Here is a 22,798-nt window from a genome sequence, read left to right on the forward strand (position 1 = left end):
ATATGAAGTCATGACACTGGAAGAGTGATTCCTCTCAATTCGTTCTGCTTTGTCAAAGTTACATCAGCTCTTCAAAGGGCATTTCTCTTTTCATGTAAGTTTCAGAATAAAGCTTATCTATGTCCACAAGGAAACTTGATGACATTTTATTAGAAATTGAGTTTGACCTATATTTTAGTTAAGGGGATTGATGACATCTTTATTACACTGAGGATTCCAATCCATGAACATGGTAAATTTCTCCAAGTAGTTAAGGTTTTTTTTTTTTTTTTTTTTTTTTTACAGGTGTGGGGATGGAACCCAGGGGCATTCAACCTCTGAGCTACACCCCCTGCCCTATTTGTTTTTTTAATTCTTTATTTTGAAACCGAGTCTCACTGAGTTGCAAAGGGCCTCACTAAGTAGCTGAGGCTGTCTTCGAACCGTGATCCTCTGGCCTCAGCCTCCTGAATGCTGGGATTACAAGCGTGCGCCACCACGCTTGGATAGTAGTTAGGTTTTTAAAATATCTTTCATCAACATTTTACAAGATAGATCATCTATGTTGAGTTTTATTAATATTTATACCTAAGTACTTAATTTTGGGGGGGCAATTTCAAATGGCATTCAGTTTTTTATTTTGTTTTTCACCTGTTCAGGTCAATGTATTAAAATGCCATTGATGGTTTTGTATTGATCCTGTGAGCTTACTAAACTCACTTATTAGTTGTAGAAGCTTTTTGCAAAGTTTTCAGGATTTTTTATGTAGATAATCATACCATCTGTATACAGAGACAGTTTTATTTCTTCCTTTCTAGCCTCTCTTTCTTTTACTTTTGTTTTTGCCTTATTGAAGTGGCAATACTGTCTGGTACTAGCTGGGCATGGTGGCTCACGCTTGGTATTCCAGCATTTGGGAGGCTGAGACAGGAGGATCTCGGTTCGCTGACAGCTTCTGCTACTTAGTGAGGGCCTTTGCAACTCAGTGAGACCCTGTTTCAAAAAAAAAAAGAAAGAAAGAAAATTAAGAGGCTTAGTTCAGAGGTAGAATGCACCTGGGTTCCATCCCCAGTACTCCCCCCCCCCCAAAAAAAAATGTCTGGTACTATGTTAAATTAGATTGATAAGAATATACAACCTTATATTTGATTTTCTAAGATTTTATTGAATATTTTTACATCAAAATTCATGAGAGACATTGGCCTGTGGTGATTTATTTTATATACCTTTTGTGTCTTCTCTTCTTTTTTATTAATCTATTAAGATAATATGGTCTCATAATAATTAGTTGATAGAGCCCAGCATGGTAGTGCACACTTATAATCCTAGTACATTGGAGGTTGAGACAGGAGTATCCCAGCTTTGAGGCCATTCTCAGCTACTGAGTAAGGCTCTCTACAACTTAGACCCTGTTTTAAAATAAAGAATAAAGCTGGGCGTGGTGGCGCACGCTTGTAATCCCCGCGCTTGGGAGGCGGAGACTGGAGGATCGCACAGGTTCGAAGCCAGACACGTTGGCTTAAGAGACCCTGTTTCCAAATAAAAATATAAAATAGGTCTGGGGGTGTAGCCCGGAGGTAGAAGGGCTTTCAGAGACCCCAGTACCACCCCCCCAAAAAAGAAATAAAAATAGGGCTAGGGGAATAGTAGAATGCCTCTGTGCTCTGTGTTCAATCCCTACTACCACCAAAAAAAAGTGATTTAGTAGTATTTCTCCTTTTATTTTTGGCTACACATTGTGTAAAATTGGTGTTAATTTTTGAATCTAAGTATTTTTGTGAAACCAAATGTGCATGCGTATTTTTTCTGGAACTTCTAAATTATATATTTGATTTCTTTAATAGACACAACTATTTAGATTATCTATTTTCTCAGACAGACATTTGGTAGTATGCATTTTTTGAGAAGTTGATCCTTTTTTTTTTTTTTTTTTTTGTAGTACTGAGGATGGAACCCAAGGGCATTCTACCTCTGAGCTATGCCCCAGCCCTATTTTTTTTATATTTATTTTGAAACAGGGTCTCATTGATTTATAAAGGACCCAACTAAGTAGCCGAAGCTGTCCCCGAACTGCGATCCTCCTGTCTCAAGTCTCCCAAATGCTGGGATTACAAGCGTGCGCCACCTTGCCCGGCTGCTCCATTTTTTTTTTTTTTTTTTTTTTTGGTGGTACTGGGGTTCCTGGAAGCCCTTCTACCTCCGGGCTCCATTCCCAGACACCTATTTTATATTTTTATTTGGAAACAGGGTCTCTTAAGCCAGCTCACGCGCCTGGCTTCGAACCTGCGCGATCCTCCTGTCTCTGCCTCCCAAGCGCGGGGATTACAAGCGTGCGCCACCACGCCCAGCCTCCATTTTTTTTTTAAGTATCAAAATTTATGAGTAAAGTTGCCACAGTATTTTATAATTATGCAGCAGGATCTACAGGATCTATTGTGATAGGCTGTTTTTTCTCTGATACTAGTAATTGGTGTCTTTCATCCTATTTCTTTACTTGAGATTTATTTTATTATTATTCTTTTGCATGCTATTTTGCTTGAAGTTTATCAATTTTATTGATATTTTTGGAAGAATATCTTTTTTTGTGTGTGTTATTGGGATTCCTGGAAGCCCCGGCTATACTATCATGGGCTACACTCCCAGACCTATTTTATACATTTTTTTTTTTTTTTTAATGTGGAAACAGGGTCTCTTAAGCTAGCGCGGCTGGCTTCGAACCTGCGCGATCCTCCTGTCTCCACTTCCCAAGCGCGGGGATTACAAGTGTGTGCCACCACACCCAGCTTGGAAGAATATCTTTAGTGTTTTCTTGTTTTTAGTTTTGTTGCTTTCTGTTCTTTTTGTGTTTTCTTTAAGATATATATATATATATATTATATAATTTTTCTTATATTATATATGATATATTATATATTATATAATTGTTTATTATATATAATATATAATATGTTATATTATATATTATATTATATTGCAATATATTGTAATAAATTACAATAATATATATTACAATTATTATAATATATAATATATATAATATAAAAATTATATATATAATTTTTTTTGATGTTGTATTGGGGATGGAACCCAGGGGCCTTCTACCTCTGGGCTACACTCCCAGACCTATTTTATATTTTATTTGGAAACAGGGTCTCACTAAGTTGCTGAGCGCCTCACTAAGTAGCTGAGGCTGGCTTCGAACCTGCGGGATCCTCCTGTCTCCGCTTCCCAAATGCGGGGATTACAAGCGTGCGCCACCACGCCCGGCTAAGATATATTCTTATATCAGGCTGGAGCTAGAGCTCTGTTGTAGAGGGTAGAGCGCTTGCCTAACATGTGTGAGGCTCCAGGTTTGATTTCCAACACTTCCCACCCGCACCACACACAGTTTTCTTTCATCAACCACACAGCTGTCCTTTATTCCTTCCCTTTAAATTTTCATTCTCTACCCTTGCCTAATGTATGTTAATTTTGTGCATTTTACAAATGTATGAGAACCTTCCTTGTAAAAAAAAAAAAAATGAATAAGAAGTTATGTAAGAGTAAAATAGTTTCTAATTTGACTTCCCCTCATGCGGTAGAATACACTTTAAATACATTTTTGTTGTTGTTTCACTGTATAAAGCCCAAAGCATCAGTTCATTATTGTGGACTATCCCATTTTATCTCATAGCGCCTTCTTATTTTAAAACTGAGGTTTAAATTTGTACTTCTAAAGAAGTAGCTTCCACGTTTTGTATTTTTCTTGGCAATTTTTTGAGGTTGGCTTGGTGATTTCTCCCATGTATACACTGCCTCCTTCTGCCGTGCTACACAAAAGTAAAGAGCCGGAGACAGAGCTCCGTTCTCTCCAGTTCAGTGTGTGTGGTCTGTCTGCTTGAGTGCTTTCTCAGAGTTGCCAGTGTTTGAGCTCTTTATCTGAGTTGCCAATACCAATGTGACTTTTTATGTTTTGGTACTGGGGATTGAACCCTGAGACATGCTGCCTCTGAGCTGCTGAAGGTCTCCATAAATTGCTGAGGCTGCTTCCAAACTCATGATCCTTTTGTCTCAGCCTCCCAAGTGCTGAGATTACAGGTGTGCTTCACCAGCACCATTCCAGGCTCACCAATGTGTCTTGACTTAGGATTCTGAGCTGTCCCTTCACTTGACTGTTGGTAACTAATTCAAAAAAAAGTCTGCTAGTCAATATTATTTTAACATTCACAGAAGATTCAGGAGTCAGCCCCCCCTCACTTGATAAACAACAGAACTGTGTAAGGGTTAAAGTTGTTCCACATAGCTTCATGGGTAAGAAGAGTCAGATGTCTTTGTTTTATACTGGAGAATCTAAGCTTTATTAGTTGGATACCTTAGGCAAGATACTTAATTGCAGTAAGCCTTAGTTTCCCTTTCCACAAAATAGGAATGCACAATGATGCGGCTGTTGTGAGGATTAGATGGCTCGTTACATTCTAGCCTATTGCCTGGCCCATTGTGATTGTTCATTGTTAGGTAACCCCAAGTTGTTTATTATTATGGTATAGCTTCTAAGTGGAAGAGCTGGCATATAAACTCAGATTTCTGACTCTCAATTATGTCTTCTTAGCCGTACATTAGACTGGGTGGGACTGTGTTCGAACAGCTCTTGGTTAGTCGTGTAGGATCCTTGCTTCTGTAGCTTAAGTCATCATGGTGCAGGTCTGGGTTCCAATGTCATCATCTCTTTGTAGGACTTTATGTTGTTTCATCTCTTTCAATGTCAATTCTTTGCACTGAAATAGAGAAAAGTATCTATTTTTTTGGAGGGGGTGGCACTGGAGGTGGAACCCAGAGGCTTTCTACCTCCGGGCTACACTCCCAGACCTATTTTATATATTATTTGGAAACAGGGTCTCACTAAGTTGCTGAGAGCCTCACTCAGTAGCTGAGGCTGGCTTCGAACCTGCATGAATCTCCTGTCTCTGCCTCCCAAGCGTGGGGATTACACGCGTGCACTGCCACGCCTGGCAGAAAAGTATCTCTAAAAGTTGTAAAAAATTAAAGCACAGTCTAGTATAGTCTCTGGACCAAGTAGGTACTTGATAAGACTTGTTAAATAACTGAATAGAAAAAATAACAGTAACCAGTGAATTAATTATTCATATAGAATTATACATAATTATTCTAGTAAGCCAAAACTGCTTATTCATATAAAATACTAGTGTCAGGTGAATAACTTTGGTCTTCCAGGCAAAGAATTTTGTAATAAAGTTGATTCTTTTCCCAGAAGACTAAAATATCAAATAATTGACAGAACGTCCATTCATAGTTTAAGCTTGCATAGTCTCAATGCCTCAGGCAAACTAATATGCTCAGTCCTGAACAGAAAGAACATTGTCAATTAATCCAATCAGAGCTGTCAGTCTTGAACCCACTGTTTGGTGCTTCTGGCAGACTGGATGAACCCAAAGGCCCCAAGGCTTGGTGGGCTAATTATTTTTATTAGAGGAAGCCTAGGTACTGGGAGCCAGGATCCTTATTCAATCAGACTTGGATGGGAATCATGGTAGCTGGTAAAGCACTTGGTCCAGTTTTATTGTTTTCTTTTCCTCTTTCTCTTCTCCTTCTTGGGTCAAGACTGGGATTTGGATAACTTTCAGCTCTGTTAATAGCTGCATGGCTTCTGAAAATCACCAGGATTGTTTGCGTTTCAGTTTTCTTAATCTGGAAAATGGCACCATGACCTCCTATCAGGTTAAGCTTAGGATGCAGTCAGGGTCTGCAAACTTGTTTTGTGGAAGGCCAGTTAGTAAAGGTTACCTAGGTTACAATGGCACCCATAGCATATCCTTGGTCATAAAATAAAAAAAAAAAAAAAAAAGAAACTTAAAACTTAAAGTCCTGATCAGTTGGACCACTGGATATAACCTACCAATTTTGGTATAAAATTTAAGAATATAAACCTAGAAGCCATCTTATCTGATGTCTTCATTGATTGGCAAGAAAATGGAGAGAGCCCCAACTAATTAGTAACTTTTCTCTTCTCTCATACTTTTATTTTTTAATTAATTAATTAATTTATTTATTTATTTATTTTTGTGGTACTGGGGGTGGAACCCAGAGGCTTTCTACCTCTGGGCTAAACTCCCAGACCTTTTTATATTCTATTTGGAAACAGGGTCCACTAAGTTGCTGAGAGCCTCACTAAGTAGCTGAGGCTGGCTTTGAACCCGTGCGATCCTCCTGTCTCAGCCTCCCAAGCGCAGGGATTACAAGCGTGTGCCACCAGGCCCAGCTTCTCTTATACTTTTAAAAAGATACAGCATTAAAGCCAGGCCTTGTGGCTTTGCATGCTTGTAATCCTAGTACTTGAGAGGCTGAGACAGGAGGATTACAGGTTTGTAACCAGCCTCAGCAACTTCTGAGGCCCTCTGTAATTTAGTAATTTAGTGAGACCCTATTTCAAAATAAAGAATAAAAAATTGTGCTGGGAGTGGAGCTCAGAAGTAGGATGCCCCTGAGTTCTATTCCCAGTTAAAAAAAAAAAAAAAAAAAAAAAAAAGATTATTTTTTTCTTTCTTTTGCATGTCTGGGGATGAAACCCAGGGACATTTGACCTCTGAGCTACATCCCCACCCTATTTTTTATTCTTTACTTTGAAACTGGGTCTCACTGAGTTGCGGAGGGCCTCACTAAGTAGCTGAGGTTGTCCTTGAACCTCGATCCTCTGGTCTCAGCCTCTCGAATACTGAGATTACAAGTTTGCACCACCAGGCCCGGCTGGATTTTTTTTTTAAATTATGTTAAAAATGTTTCAATTTGTATTCATCTTTATTTCAAAGGACTGTTGCAGTTGGTACAGACAAATGATGACAACTAAAGAAAAATAGCTTTTCACATTTTAAGAATGAGAAATTAGATTTTTAGAATTTTAACTCTTTTGGAAGGTTTTTCCTTTTTCCTAAATTTTAGATTTTTAAATTTTAGAATATTTGTATATACATTACAGATTTATATTCCCAGGATAGGGCCCGAGTCTAAATACAAAATTTATTTATGTATTGTATATATTTTATACACAAAGGTAATTTCATATAATATTTTAGTGTACCTCTTTAAAAATGTTTGTTATATACTCTATTTTTAGCACAAATATTATTTCCATCAGTATAATTAAATCACATTTAGCAAAAAACCAGTCCTACGAGAGTTTTCTAAAAGATTGATGAAATAATTGGTCTGTACTTTGGTACTTTTATACTGAATGCTAAACCACTTTTCTCTTTATACTTTTATTGATACATTATGATTTCACATCATAATGTAATTCATAGTGATTGTGACATACATGCGCACAACACCTGGCGGGTTTTCCTCTGCTCCTTTTCCATTTTTTCCTTCCCCATACAGGGTATTGAGATCCACATTGGTATTCTCACATATTGACATAATGGCGATTGGAGTAATTCCTTTGATCCTCTCTCTTCCCTCTCCTTCCCCTGTGTTACCTCCCTGGCTCCATTATCTGCAGCCCCCCTGGTATCCTGCTTACTCCCTACCTTCCACATATGAGACAAAACATATGACCCTTCACCTTCTGTGACTGGCTAATCTCACTTGACAGATGTTCTCCAGGTCCATCCATTTTCAAGCAAATGATATAATTTTGTTCTTCTTTAGTGCAAGTAGAATTTCACTGTGGGTATATCCCATAACACTGTAATTCATTCATCTGTTGATGGACTCCTAGGTAGAACCCATAATTTGGCTATTTTTATATATAATGCATGTATTATTAATATATGTGTATGTATTACTATAATCTGATTTTAGTCCCAGTTTTCTGAGGAATCTCCACACTGATTTTCAAAGCAGCTGCACTAATTTGCAATCCTACCAACAGTGTATAAGAGTTCCTATTTCCCCATATTCTCACCAGTATTTATTGTTGTTTGACTTTATTTTTTGTGATACTGGGGATAGAACCCAGGGGCTTTCTACCTCCGGGCTACACTCCCAGACCTATTTTATATTTTATTTGGAAACAGGGTCTCACTAAGTTGCTGAGGCTGGCTTTGAACCTGTGCGATCCTCCTGTCTCAGCCTCCCAAATGCTGGGATTACAAGTGTACACCACCATGCCCTTCTTGATGAATGTCATTCTGATTGGGTTAGATGGAATCTCAGTGTAGTTTTGATTTGTGTCTCTTTGATTGCTAATGATGTCAAACATTTTTCAAATATCTATTGGACATTTGTATTTTTTATGAAGGGTCTATTTAGTTCAATTGCCCATTTTTTGACTGGGTTATATGTTTTTTTTAGTGTAAAGTCTTTTAAGTGCTTTGTATATTCTAGATATTAATCCTCTATCAGAGGGATTTCTGGCAAATATCTCCCTTTCTGTAGATTCTTTCTTTCTTTAGACTTTTATGGTTTTCTTTGATGAGCAGAAACTTTTTAGTTTAATGCCATCTCATTTCTTAATTTTTGCTTTTAATTTCCTGAGCTTTGGGAGTCTTATTGAGGAAGTTTCTACCTGTGCCTATATGTTAGAATGTTGGACCTATGTCCTCCCCTAGTAATTTCAGACTTTAATTTTCAGGTCTTTGATCCATTTTGAGTTGATGCTTATGCAGGGTGAGAAGTAGGGATTTAGATTTTTCTACAAGTGGATAACCACTTTTCTGGAGGCCTTTTCTGAAGATAAATTTACCTCTCAGAAACAAAAGATACACCAAAGGCCACTGCTGTTTGTGTGTATGTTTATTTTTATTTGCTTTATTCTGTTTTTTCTTCTTCCCTCCTAGTCCCCAGTTTCTAGTTAATATAGAAAAACTTTAAGTAATCTTCTGTATCCTTTACCATTCTCCCTTGCTTTCCCATAAAGGCTATTGAGATTGACATTGGTATTCTTACATATATATATACAATGTTCATGGAAATGATTCCTTCATTGATCTGCTGGGGGGAACCCACCAAGTCCTGTGTGCATGTATGTCACCATCACTATGAACTACTTTATGATGTGGGGCTAAAACACACCGACTAAAGTATAAAATAAATAAACAAATATAAATGTGCATATGGAGATTTTGAGGCAAGCTAAGGCTTGCCATTAAAATCTTAATTTGTGTTTATATCTGTCTGTATGCCTTCTTTCATAGTTTGTGTATTTAGTTTTAGCAGAAGAGAAGGATCATAGTACATTGGAACCGAGAAAAATCATGATTGGCAAAAATTTATTTTCTCATTTTCTTTCATCCTCCCTCCTTCCTTCCACTTGTGTTCTTTGAAGACAGTTCTGTCATGCAAGTATGTCCAGAGCGGCTTGAATTGTCCCCCGTTTGGTCATACTGTGTAAGGAAAGCACCAGGGCTCCTGTCTGTAGCCTCTAGTTGTTCTGTTTGTTGGACCATGCTCCCTGTACGTTTCTTGGCATTTGTGACTTCTGCCATGATGCTTTAGGTACATATGTTTTCAAGAAAATGCCTTTCTAGGCTCCTAGTTAGGTGCACAGCCAAAGCCCAAATGTCTTTCTTTGAAGTAGAATGCTACTGACTGAGAAGCACAGAAGGAACAGAAATAATTACTCATGGGAAAGTTCGAAAAAACAAAATTACCCGACTTCTGGCTGCTGGGGTGACCCTTGAATAGTATGTCTACTATGCACAAATGAAGTATCCTGGACTTGGTTAGACAGTCTCTTATAGGAGAAAGGATGCTGGAAGTCAGGAGACCTAACTTTTCTGTGACTTGGGACAAGTTGTTTCACCTCTCTGGATCTTTTGTCCACCTGTAAAGGAAGGGGCTAGATTTGAAATTCTTAGGTTCTGTGAATTTTGTGAGTTAATAGGACCATGCCCAATTTGTTGCTCTTCACACAATAATTGTGGGAAAGTGGCAAAGTGATTTGCCTAGGTTGATGCTCTTGAGTGAAAGAACGGGTTTGAAGCTTACTGTAGTGGTATTGATGGCCCCTGTGTTTTGGATATTTACTGTATGGGAAGCATTCCTCTAGTCGTTTTACTTGGGATATCTCATTAACATGCATTCCTGCTCTCCAAGGTAGGTACACTGATATTCCCCATGTTGAACAAGAAATGGAGGCTCAAAGAGATGAATAACCGAGTGTGTGTGTGTGTGTGTGTGTGTGTGTGTGTGTGTGTGTATGTGTATACGTATGTATTTAGGTGTGTGGTTCTAGGGACTGAATCCGGGGCCATTCTACCTCTGAGCTGCTACCCTAGCCCTTTTTTAGTTTTTGTTTTGAAACAGTCTCTTGCTAGGTTGCTGGGAGTCGTGCTGTGTTGCTGAGGCTGTCCTCCAAGCTACAGTCCTCCTGTCTCGGCCTCCTAAGTACTAGGATTCCAGGCATGAGCCATCACACCTGGCTACCCAAATCCATTTTAATTTTTAATTCAATTCCTGTACTATTAGGCTGGGTGTGGTGGCACATGCTTATAATCACAGTACCTGGGAGGAGGAGATAGGAGGATTGCAGGTTCGTGGCCAGTCTCAGCTACTTAGTAAGGTCCTGCGCCACTTAGTGAGACCCTGTTTCAAAATAAAAATAAAAAATGGGGCTGGGAGTGAAACTTGGAGGTAGAATACCCCTGGGTTCAATCCCCAGTACTGAAAAAATATCCTGTACTATTCACATTCTTAGGCTGATTTACTCAAGTCATGAACTACTTCTTCTTCTAAGGAAAAACCTGTCTGGTTGCAGATGATTTGGGAAGAACATAGTCAACTAAGCATCTCATGTTTCTTCTTTTCTACTTTATCTTTCTTAGGCCACCACGAGATTTAGACTCCAAGGCTTGTATTTCTATTGGAAATCAGGTGAGAAAAGTCATGTCTGCCAGTTAATACCTTGATCACTTTATATGTGATATACATTATATGTAATATATAATATATAATGCATAGTATATATAGAGTGTACCTATAGATCACCCAATTGAATTGTGAATTGAACTGTGGTTTTCCTGGAGGGTTTGAAGGGGAGTAGATGATCTCTTGGGAAGGCAGTCCTCAAAGCCACCTACGCGTAGTCCATCAGTCTTAATAGTAGCTATACAAATAATCCAGGGGGCGTGGCTAGAGAACTGCAGTGTGGACCGCTTCAGCTGAACCATTTGAAAACCCGAGTTGAGTGGCGTGGAGTCTCTGGGTGGCCAGTGACAGGCAGGTGGCCTCTCAGGGGAACCTAAGCTTTTCCTGGTGCGCCTGGTGTCTTCTTCCTTTCAGTGGCTGTTTTGACAGGTGAGAAACCCCAGCAGTGACCGGCAGAACATAGCGGAAACCAGAGGGAGCGTCCAGTTTGTATGTCCGGTTTGCTGGTTTCTCTGATGTCATTCCTTTGCTCTTACAGAACTTTGAGGTGAAGGCAGATGACCTGGAGCCTATAGTGGAACTGGGACGAGGTGCGTACGGGGTGGTGGAGAGGATGCGGCACGTGCCCAGCGGGCAGATCATGGCGGTGAAGGTAGAGTTGATGTTCCCCCACGTTTTCTATCTGCGGCGTATGCGTTTGCCCATCCCTACTGCAAACCAGAACTTTCTGTAGAAATAAGATGATCTTCAGTTAGGGTGAAAAAGAAGTGACTTTTTTTTTTTTTTTGCAGGGTATAGTATTTTTCTTTAAATATATGGATATGTCCCATCTACCTTTTATTTATTTCACTACCTGCTCTCACATGCCATTTTTAGTTTTTATACAACCACGATGTCCTCATCACACTTCAAAGAATTAACCTCATTTAATACTGGGTCCAAATGAAAGCTTCTTTGTTCATCCCAGAGCGGTGGTGGCGTTCTGTTGGTTTTCCCAGTCGGCATCCAAACTAAAATTTTCACGTTGTGCTTGGCCTTTATGAGGCAGGAGTCTCTTTAAGTCTCTGTTCTGATGCTTTTAAAGAATTGTCCCTGCAAATCAAGAAATGGAAACAGAGAAAATTGTCTCCGTAGAAATAGGAGGGTGAAGTACCGCTGGAGTAAGTTTGCTTCTTTGCTGAGCTATGGACAGAAATTTGGTATCAGCATATGTTTTTCCAGCGGATTCTAGAAGGATCTTCGGGAATTACCTTCTGTAGACTAGTTGGTAGACCTGGACCCTTGTTAACAATGGAAGGAGATTTGGACCCCCTTCCTCTTAGAGAATGGAGCTGTCTTCCCCTCTCTCGTCTGTTTTCCAGTCTGTTCCAGTGATTCTGATAAATAGATAAAACACATGAAAGCCCAGCGATATCATATCTTTCCTGTCAGTTCATGACATCGTCCTGTTTCTGGAAGGCTATATTTGTGGCTGTGACAGGTTTTCTTCTCTCAGAATTCCTATGTAGAAACGAGTGGCTTTTTCATTTCTGTTTGATTCTTTCTGTTTTCTATAGCTAAGTCAGTTGTCTTCGAGTTGCTGTTTATTCCCAATACTGTCGGCCCTCCTTATCGTGGGTTCTGCCTCTGTGAATTCAATCAACCACAAATAAAAAATGTGAACATAAAAATGTCCTAAACACATATAGGATTTTCTTCATCACTTTTCCCTAAACAGTATAGCATAAAAACTGTTTATGTTGCATTTATATTGTGTTAGCTATTTAAAGTAATCTAGGGCCAGGTGTGATAGTACATGCCTATAATCCCAGTACTTGGGATACTGAGACAGGAGGATCACAGGTTCAAAGCCTACCTTGGCAACCTAGTGAGATCTTCTTTCAAAATAAAAAATAAAAAGGGCTGGGGATATAGCTTAGAGATAAAATGTCCCTTGGTTGAGCTCCCAGTTCCCCCTCCAAAAGTAATCTAGGGATAATTTAAATATACAAAAGATACATGATTTAAAGTATATGGAAGATTATGTGTAGGTTGTGTACAAGTACTATACCACTTTATATAAGACTTGAACATTTGTGGATTTTAGGATCTGGGGTAGGGGGCACCTGCAACCAATCCCCCAGGGATACAGAGGACTGACTGTAGTTACTGTACTCCCACATGTTACCAAAGAGGATCTCTAATAAACAGCATCTATAAAACAAGTGTAATTAATGTTACAACCTCTTTGCACTGAACATACAGATATATACAACACAGCAAACCAGATTGCTTTTGCAGTGTGGAAATACATCCCCAAACATTTTTCCATGCTCTAAGACATACTGTCTGTTTGCTCCTTACTAGGGACTATTGGGAAAACCAAAGGGCATACCATCTTCCTTACTTTACAACTGTTACAAACAGCTGAGTACCCAGGCTTGGTCTGCGGGAGGTGGCGCCAGCGGTTGTGACTTTCTGAACTGTTTGCGGGATGGGGCCCCACGAGGTGCCAGCCTCAGGCACTGACTCAGCCTCAGGGTAGTAACCATCAGTTTCCCATGCATTCCCATTCAGCGGATCCGGGCCACCGTAAATAGCCAGGAGCAGAAAAGGCTATTGATGGACTTGGATGTTTCCATGAGGACAGTGGATTGTCCATTCACCGTCACCTTTTATGGCGCGCTCTTCCGGGAGGTAGGTGACCCTTCCTTTCACAGTCCCATGGACAACAATAACTTCACTTTCTCTGATCAACCAAGTATCCTGCCTGTCTCTGGAGAGAGACTTTCTCGTTCATAAATTCCTAGGAGGTCCCAAATGAAAACTACATTTCCTCCAAAAATTCAAGCAAGAAATAGTTCTTCAGGACAAGTGTTGACTATTTCCTTTTTTCTCCCCCCCTTCCCTTTTCCATTCTTTTTATTAATCACCGAACTGATCGGTCTCCAGGGTGATGTGTGGATCTGCATGGAGCTCATGGATACGTCACTAGATAAATTCTACAAACAAGTTATTGATAAAGGCCAAACAATCCCAGAGGACATCTTAGGGAAGATAGCAGTTTCTGTGAGTATACCATAAAGTCTGCTCCAAGGAGAATGGGAGATGTGTAGACCTTATATGTCTTTGTATCCCCAGTTTGAAGAAACAAGACATGTACCCTAAACACCATCCAATACACATCTGTTGAATACATGAGTGCTTGGGAGGGTGGGTGAATGAGCGTTTTTCCTTCTGAGCACTGTGTAGCTGTCACCACTGACTTGACTTGGTAAATTCTACATTTGGTACCTCTCATCAGTGGTTGCTTCTGTTCTTACAACCTTTTCATTGTCTATCTTCTGACATCCATACTTTACTTCAATGTTCATGTATAGATTTTTAAATGTTTTCTTAAGGCTAGTAAGTATAAAAGGAAGCAGAAGAGAGAGAGAGAGAGAGAGAGAGAGAGAGAGAGAGAGAGAGAGAGAGAGAGAGAGAGAGAGAAGCAGAAAGGGTTGCTACCTTAATGACTTACCAAGGTTCAGGAGGGTAGAAAAGAGACGATGCCTGAGGCTAAAGAAACGCAAGATAGATGAGTGAGACATAGTCTCTGCCATTAGATGTAGTCCTTTCTGGACTATATCAAACAATTTGTGTAAATTCCTATGGAATTTCCTGGATTGGACTGCCGCTACTGGAAGAAATACCTCACTCGGGGATGTTAAGCCAGGGATAATAAACCTGAATTTATTTAACATTCAATTTCTTTCCAGTGATGGGCTAAATAAATCTACTTTGTGTTTCTCTTGCAGATTGTAAAAGCATTAGAACATTTACACAGTAAGCTCTCTGTCATTCATCGAGGTAAGCACCCACAAAGCTCCCTTGACTATTTCTTTTAACAAATTATTTCTTTTGCTTCCCCTCTTTCTTCACACAGATGGATGTGGAATTGAGCCAGGCAAGAGAACTAAGGGACTCTCCTTTGGGAATGCTTAGCAAACCATATAAGTAGCTGTGTTAGCTTTCTGTTACTGTAACAAAATACACTGAGGCAATCAGCTTATAGAAAGGAGAGGTTTATTTTGGCTCCAAGTTTTGACGTTTCAGTCCATGGTCTGTTGGCTTCGTTACTTTTGGACCGGAGGCAAGGCAATATATCACGGTGGCAAAGGAACCTCATTCACCTTATTACCAGGAATGAATGAGAGAAGACAGAAGAGACCAGGGTCTTACGATCACCTTCCAGGGGATATTCCCAGTGACCTAAGACCTCCCACTAGGTTCTACTTTGTAAAGTGTCTACCACTTTTTCAGGAGCAGCAAGCTAGGGACCAAACCTTTAACATATGGACCTTTGGGAGGACGTTTAAGATCCAAGCTATAAGTAGTAGCTACTCTTTCTCTTGGCTCTGGGCATAAGAAAACACGGGCTTTATATTTTACCTAAATTGAGTGTGAATTCTCTGTTATCAAGCAGAGCTGTGGGATGATGCCCTTGAGAATCTTAGAGAGTATCTTGTGTTGGCCGCCGTGCAGAGACCTGTTAGCAAGGCATGGTCAGCGGATGCACCAGAGCCTACATTTTACAAGATCCCCAGGTGATTCTTGTACACACTGAAGTGTGAAAAACTCTGGAGTAAAGCAGAGGTATAAGCCGGGCATGGTGGCACACGCTTGTAATCCCAGCACTAGGGAGGCTGAGACCTGGAGGATCATGGTTCATGGACAGCCTCAGTTACTTAGTGAGGCCCTCTGCAACTCAGTGAGACCCGGTTTCAAAATAAAGAATAAAAAATAGGGAAGGGGGTGTAGCCCGGAGGTCAAATGCCCCTGGGTTCCATCCCCAGACCCACAAAAAAAAAAAAAAAAAAAAAAAAAAAAAGCAGAGGTATAAGAGGCAGAAGTTCTGTCTCTTCTTTTTCTCCTTCTCTTCTTTTCTCGTGTCTGTCTCTCCATCCATCCATCCATCCATCCATCCATCCATCCATCCATCTGTTTCTTGTCATCACTTTTTAATAATCATTTTTAGAGGTCAGAGATACACTGAAAGGTGTCTATGAAAACATATTTCTACTAAAATTCTATGAAGAAATTCTCAACAAAGAAATAAGTGTACAACAACAACAAAAATTTTGAAAAGAGAAACCATCTGACAGAAAAATACCAAATGTGGAAGCAGTATGGATAGAATGCAAAACAAGCACTCACTCCTGCCGGGAGACTGTAGTCAGGGAAAGCTTTGTGAGAGAGATACGCTAACCAGGTCTTTGAGGACATTAATGGGAAGTATTGATTGCTGATAGGAGTTTGGGGGTCTGGCTGATTGTTAAACTCTGTGAGCCTAGGAGCGATGGTGTGCCTATCATTATTATTAATAGGTAGTATTAAAAATTAGAAAAAAAATGGGAGGACTGAAGATAAGGAAAATAAATGGGAGGGAATATAGATGGGCAAAATAATGTGGATTACCCACAAATGTGAAAGGTTTTAAAGACTTATTTTCAAATTACAAAATACTCAATTCTTTCTAGAAAATTTAAATATATATTTAAAAGATATCAGTTCTTATAAGAGAACATATATTTAAAAGCTATCAAAATAAAATCTGTACATATGTTTAAGAGATTCTTATTAGCAAATATCAATGATCAGTTACCAACTCTTATTAGCAAATATATATTTAAAAATTGTCAAAATAAAATTAATACACCGGCCAGTTGAAGAGAAAAATTATAAGGGCTAATTTTCAAACCTTTTACAATAACGTTTTTCTTCTTTTCTATATCCTTTGCAAAAAGCATCACAAATGAAAAAAAAAAAACACTTTTATTTCTAATTCCATTTTCCAGAGATATGAGTGGATTATCTATTGAGGTGTGTGGGTTAGATCTTTCTAGTGTGAAGGTTTACATTTATTCAGTAATACCTCTTCTTCTGTCCCCTGCCCTGGGCTCTGGCATCCTGGGGTTTATAACTTATCATCATGCAGTGAGTGACCTTTGACCTGTCCCTTGTAGGGCTTCAATCAGAACTGGTTGTTTGAACATGCTTGGTGTAGCATTGAGTTACAGTCTGTCCTTTTTCCCCTTGTTCTCTTGCTCCTACACCCAGTGTGCAGTAGATCATTTTGAAGTGGGCATTTGATTTAGTATCAATTTTTTATGTGTGAGTACATGGTACTAGGTATTGAATCTAAGGGCATTCTACCTCTCTACCTCTGAACTGTATCCCCAGACCTTTCCTTTTTTTTTTTTTAAACTTTGAGACAGGGTATAAGTTGTTGAGGTTGGCCTCTAACCTGTAATCCTCCTGTCTCAGCTTCCCAAGTACTGGGATTACAGGCATGTGTCACCACTCCTGGCCAGTAATAATTAAAAAAAAAAATTTTTTTTTAACCTCTTATGTGAAAATGAAGTAGAGGACATAGTTCTTTCCACTAGAGGATTCATTATCTCACAGGACACAGACAAAACACAAAGAAGAGAAATCAAGTTGAACAACCACAAGAAGTGTGTTCACTATGAGTCCAAGATGACTCATCTGAGTGCGGGAAGTTACTTCTGAGTTGAGCAACTTGGGAAGCCAAGGGGAAGGAGAAATGGAGGTTTTCCTCCCTCTGGTGGTAGGAAAACAAATCTTCCAACCAAGCAGTCCCGAATGACAGGGTTGTGGTTGCTTTCAGATGTCAAGCCTTCGAATGTGCTCATCAATACTCTGGGCCAAGTCAAGATGTGCGATTTTGGAATCAGCGGCTACCTGGTGGACTCCGTCGCGAAGACCATCGATGCGGGTTGCAAACCGTACATGGCCGTAAGTACTGCAGCTGGGAGCGGCTTCTGAGAACACTGCTGGTGCACAAGCAGACCTGAAGATAGGAAAGGGATGGCCTCAGAGGGAAAATGTACAAGTGTGCCTCGGGCTCCGGAAGTAACCTGTGCCATGGTATTTTTCAGAAATAGCCGGTGTCATGGTATTTTCTTAAATATCTCCTGTCTGAAATCTTTAGTCCCGTGCTTCATATATTTTCTTTGTCCCTTTGAGCTGTTATAATGAAATAGCATAAACTAGATAGCTTATTAAAAAAAAAAAAAGAATACAGAATCGTATTAGAGTTTTAGAGGCTAGGAAGTCCAAAGTCATGGGACTGGTAGATTCTGTGTCTGGTGAGCGCGTGAGTTTCTGGTTCCTAGATGGCACCTTCTAGATGGGCCTTTGCATGGTGGAAGGGGTGAAGGACTCTTTGTAGGGCTCTGCCTGCAGGAGGCTCCACTACACAGGAGATTAGGTGTCAACATGTGTATTTCATGGGGACATTCAGATCATAGCATATCTAGCACTTTAAAAAAAATAGATATTTTTATTTATGCATTGTAATTATACATCATAATAAGATAGAGTGTCATGGGAATATACATACACACAATGCTTGGTGTGTTTTCCTCCAGACCCCACCCTCCTCCCTCCCCTTCCCTGTACATGTCATTGAGATTGGTATTGAAAATTTTGTGTATGGACATAGCATTATGTAAACTGTTACCTTCATTACATCTTCTCCCCCACCCCCTTCCCTTCCGTAAACTCCTTCCGTTGCCCCCCGCCCCCAGTCTCTATTCCTTTATCTGAGATCTCTTTTGTTACCTAATTTATCTCCAGCTTCCACTTAGCGTAGTATTCTCTAGTTCCATCCATTTCTCCTGCAAATGACATGATTTTGTTGTTATTTATGATTAGGGACAGTTCAGTTGTGTGACTATCTCACAGTTTTGTAACCTAATCGTATGAATTGGCTGGCTCCATAATTTGGCTGTTGTGAACTGAGCTGCTATAAACATGGATATGCATGTGTTACTATAATATTCTGAATTCAATTCCTTTGGAATGACACCCAGCAGGTAAATCAAGTAAGAGAGATGTATTATTTGAAAGTACGTATAAGTCATACATAACAGCTATCAAAATTTTCCACGTTGAGTTGCAGGCGAGAGTTACCTTGTTTGTTGAGGACAGACAAGTAAATAGATTTAAATTCCCCACACTGTTGGTCCTGAGAGAGCCTCACAGATGTCAAGACTAGCCATCAGCAGAGACCTTGGGATTCCCTTTTACAAAAGAACGTATATTATACTCAGTTTGGAAGTAGACTTGTGTTTGTTGAACTTTATGGAGCTCCCTGCCCATGTTTAAGTTGCCCAGGTCTGTGAATACCAGACAGTACCCCCAGAAACTTTAGGATTCTTTTTAGTGAGTTCTGGACAGTTGGTGTTTTTAAGCAGGATAATTTTAGATGGGCAGAGTTGCTTTATAATGTGCACCCTGTTTCTTCTGAAGGCAAAATTAAAATGTGCTGTGAAGGGATCTTGATCTATCCCTATTTCTGAGAAAAGACTAATGTGTCCCCCCTTCCCATGGAGACACTGCTATTTATTGCTGTTACGGAGTCTCTTTGGCCCGGGAGGCATGTTAACAGTTTAAAACAACTCACTGGGCAGCTGTTGCCGTCCCCACCCTCAGAGTCTTTATTGATCTATGAATATCATCTCCCATTTCTCAGTGGTCTGTCTTCTTTCCAGCCTGAAAGAATAAACCCAGAGCTCAACCAGAAGGGATACAGTGTGAAGTCTGACATCTGGAGTCTGGGCATCACCATGGTAACTTATGATAACCATGATAGGCTACAATGAGGGGCCAACCCTACAAATGGCATGGGTGGCTTTGGGATCAAGAGGCAATGCCTTCAACATTATGCTTGGGCATTATTTCCTGTCTGATGTGGCAGATGGTTTTTTAATGATAATAATTTTCAGTTAGGTGTGGTAGAATACTAAATTGGGATGGGGCAATATGCTTTTTCTCTCTATTCTGCCTCTCAACACTCATACGTATGTATGTAACTGGTATGTTCGCACGGACTCTCCTGCTCTAATCTGCAAAGCAAAAGAGTCTGACCAGGTTCCTCATAGTGTAAGTTGTTCTAGTCGAGGCAAGGGGTGTTCCCTGCACAAGGATGCCAGCGTGTGTGGTCTGTGAGTGGGCTGTCATCCAGAACATGGAATGTGCTTCTCTGGATATCGTCACGGTTACACATCTTGGCTGTTGAAGTCAGGTGTGTCCAAAAGACACATTAACATACGGGCTGATGTTCTTGGGCACAGCCTTACGGTCACATGATCAGTGGTATATTCCTAACTCTGGGTGACCATAAATGTTCCGTGTATCACTGAGGTCTGGAATTCTCCACTGTGGTCCTGGCCTCTTCCCAGGCACGGCAGCTGATTAAATGCTGTGAGCTATTTCATATCTCTGCCCAGAAAACATGTGATCCCAAAGAAGCAGAGTGGCCTTTACTCAAGTCCAAAAAAAGATCTATCACTTGGTCCTAGGTTCCTTTTTTTTTTTTTTTAAAGTTCCATTCCACCAAGTGACCAGAAGGTGGCGGCAGAAGTATACAGCCCTGAGAGTAAGATTTCCTCTCAGACCAGACGCTTGGAAACCTGGTTGCTTTACATCCTGAACTTTAATATGTTTTTTGGCTTATAATTTTTATGAAGTAGCATAATGGGCTTTAGTAAAGGTCCCCATTTGAGACATGTTTAAATGGCTGTCTCCAGTAAAATAATATTTAAACCCCCCTAGCTCTAGAAGTTTGGGAGAAAATTGACAGAGAACAGATTATTGGTTTATTTATTTATCTTTCCTCTAAATTATACTTGTACTTCACCTCCATGGTTCCCTCTAGCTCTTCTGGAAGAAAGCACAGCAGGTCCCCTGTCATCTAAACTCTCTCCTCTCTTCTAGATTGAACTGGCCATCCTCCGATTTCCCTATGATTCCTGGGGAACTCCCTTTCAGCAGCTGAAGCAGGTGGTAGAGGAACCTTCGCCACAGCTCCCAGCAGACAAGTTCTCCGCAGAGTTTGTTGACTTTACCTCACAATGGTAAGAGCTGCTCCTCCTGCTCGCCAGCTGAGGAAGACCATCCTTTCTCATGACCTCCCTCCATTGGGCTCAATCCACTCTGCAACCATTCATTTACACGAGTCTGTGCAGTATTCCTTCCATGCTAGAGAGGGAACACCTCAGGATCCCCACCCTCCCTGGGTTCCAAGTCAAGCAGGAGTCTCGTAGGTCAGTTACTCTAACACAGTATCGAGTCGAGGGCTGGAGATGTGATTATGATATTTGGGAAACCCAGGGGAAAGGCATTAGGATCAATATTTTCCTACAAGAGCTGAATCCTGAGCTGAGAGCATGTGAGGTATTCATCACGCAAATGGCAAATAGAGGAAAGAAAGTATTCCAAACTGAAAGAAAATCATGCAGACGGATGCAAAAGCAAGAGGCTCCTTCTTGGGAGTCCTATGCAATTTGATGTTGATTGGAGCAAACAGAGAAGGGTGAGACCTACTGGAGGCCGGAGATGGGGAAGAGATGCAAAGAATTACTCAGTGGGTGGCTCAAGAGTGTTACTCAGGTCCCTAGAGGTCTTGCAGAATCTTGACTCATGCAGAACACTTGCTAACTGCGGGTGTGCTTGTTCATGGGGGCTTGGAAACAATGTTGGGAGTGCAGGAAGAAAGCCCAGAGGAAGCTGGAGCAGAAAGAGGGGAAAAGTCATATAAATTCAGTAAGCCTCTTTTTTTTTTTTTTTTTTTTTTTTTCACGGAATTGCCAGTGCAACTGAGGAAAATAAGAGAGGGGATAGCATTCTCCAGATAACCTAGGCATTCCTGTCTGCATTCTAGCCATGATGCCCGAGGTAATTTGATAGTCATGATCTCTGCAAAAAGGATGGAAATTTGTCCATTGTAAAGTACAAAATGGAACCAAGATAGTTTATCTGAGCACCCTGGGGAGAAGGGCGGAGTCAGAACTGGAGGCAGTGGGAGCAGGAGCTATTCTGACCACTCTCTTCCCAGAGCCAGGAAGGTTCTGTGGGGTACAGAGAAAGCACCTTCCTGTGGCAGAGTTCTTTGGCCTGCTTGCTCTTTGAAGGAAGTGTTCTGAATACATCTGTTATGGTAAACACAGTGAGACAAAGCAAAGCTCTGTGGCTTGTGAAACTAAGACCTCTTGGACTTTTGTTGGTCTGAGCCCTGTTCTCACCCTTAGTACTTTCCCCTAGTGATTTGTGAGGCTGCCTTACAGTGCATTAATTGTTTTTAATTTACATTTTGGTGGCATGGTCTGCTGGGGCTCTAGGACGGTGCTGTTGGGTGTCTCTACTGTAAACATCCTGTGGCTTCCTGAAGTGGCCCCCCTGTGTATTTCCCTTGAGTGAGCTTACTGAATGTGGTGATACATCTGCCGGTTGAAGTGGGGTCATGATTTTGCCTTCTGGAGTCAAGAACTTGATTGTTGTTGTTGTTTTGTTTCAGTTTTTGCCTTTTTTCTCAAGTGTTTAAAGGTCACGTAGGAAAAGGGGTGAGTCATCTTGGATAGTTCTGCAGAGGGGTGGTGATGGGGAAGGATCTCTTGTAGAGAAGTCTCTTCAAGTTATCCTTTCTATTCCCTCCACCACCTGTTTCTCCTTCCCCAGAATTCTGGGTACTTTAAGAAAGTTTGGTCCAATTGATGGTGGTGTGAAGAGTTCGCTAATGCTGAGTCCCGTTTTGAATCACTAGTTTAATCCACTGGTTCCCAGCGCTGGCTTCTCATTTATAAATCTCTAGCAAGCTTTCAAAAGCTCTGTCCCCTAAGCCTCACCCTTGGAGTTTCCACTTTAAATCGTCCAGGAAATGGCTAGAATTTCTGCATTTTTTCAGAGTCTCAAGTGCTTCTAATGTACCTGGTAAGAACCCCAATTTAGATGTAAGATCTGGGGTCCCGCTGTCAACCTCTTGTTCAGAATTCTTTGTTCAGAAATCTTCTTCAATTTGTTGTAAAAAATAAACCACTCAATTACTTTATTTTTCTTTTGCCAAAGTATTTTTACTCTTAGAATTTCCTGCAAGGAATCAGAACATTAAAGCTTTTACAGATATTTTAAACCCGAAGACCTCAGAGGTATATTTTCTAATTTTAATGTATTCACAAAGATGTGGAAATTACTGATA

The 22,798-nt window shown here is 40.4% G+C and overlaps 1 protein-coding gene across 1 annotated transcript in view; it reads left to right on the forward strand.

Moving 5' to 3' along the window:
• The window catches only part of MAP2K6 (mitogen-activated protein kinase kinase 6), a gene marked incomplete at its 3' end in the record, with an annotated part of 42,052 nt that overhangs the window by 4,388 nt on the left and 14,866 nt on the right, over positions 1-22,798 (forward strand). Inside the window, exons 2-9 of the mRNA XM_080713645.1 lie at positions 10,737-10,785; positions 11,318-11,431; positions 13,336-13,455; positions 13,711-13,827; positions 14,556-14,607; positions 17,429-17,556; positions 19,317-19,394; positions 20,542-20,681. Coding sequence (XP_080569771.1) covers positions 11,393-11,431; positions 13,336-13,455; positions 13,711-13,827; positions 14,556-14,607; positions 17,429-17,556; positions 19,317-19,394; positions 20,542-20,681 — 674 coding nt within the window. The 5' untranslated portion in view covers positions 10,737-10,785; positions 11,318-11,392. The remainder of the gene's footprint in view (positions 1-10,736; positions 10,786-11,317; positions 11,432-13,335; positions 13,456-13,710; positions 13,828-14,555; positions 14,608-17,428; positions 17,557-19,316; positions 19,395-20,541; positions 20,682-22,798) is intronic.

Source organism: Muscardinus avellanarius (genome assembly GCF_963383645.1).
Source record: "Muscardinus avellanarius genome assembly, chromosome: 16".
In the NCBI taxonomy this organism is placed as follows: domain Eukaryota; kingdom Metazoa; phylum Chordata; class Mammalia; order Rodentia; family Gliridae; genus Muscardinus; species Muscardinus avellanarius.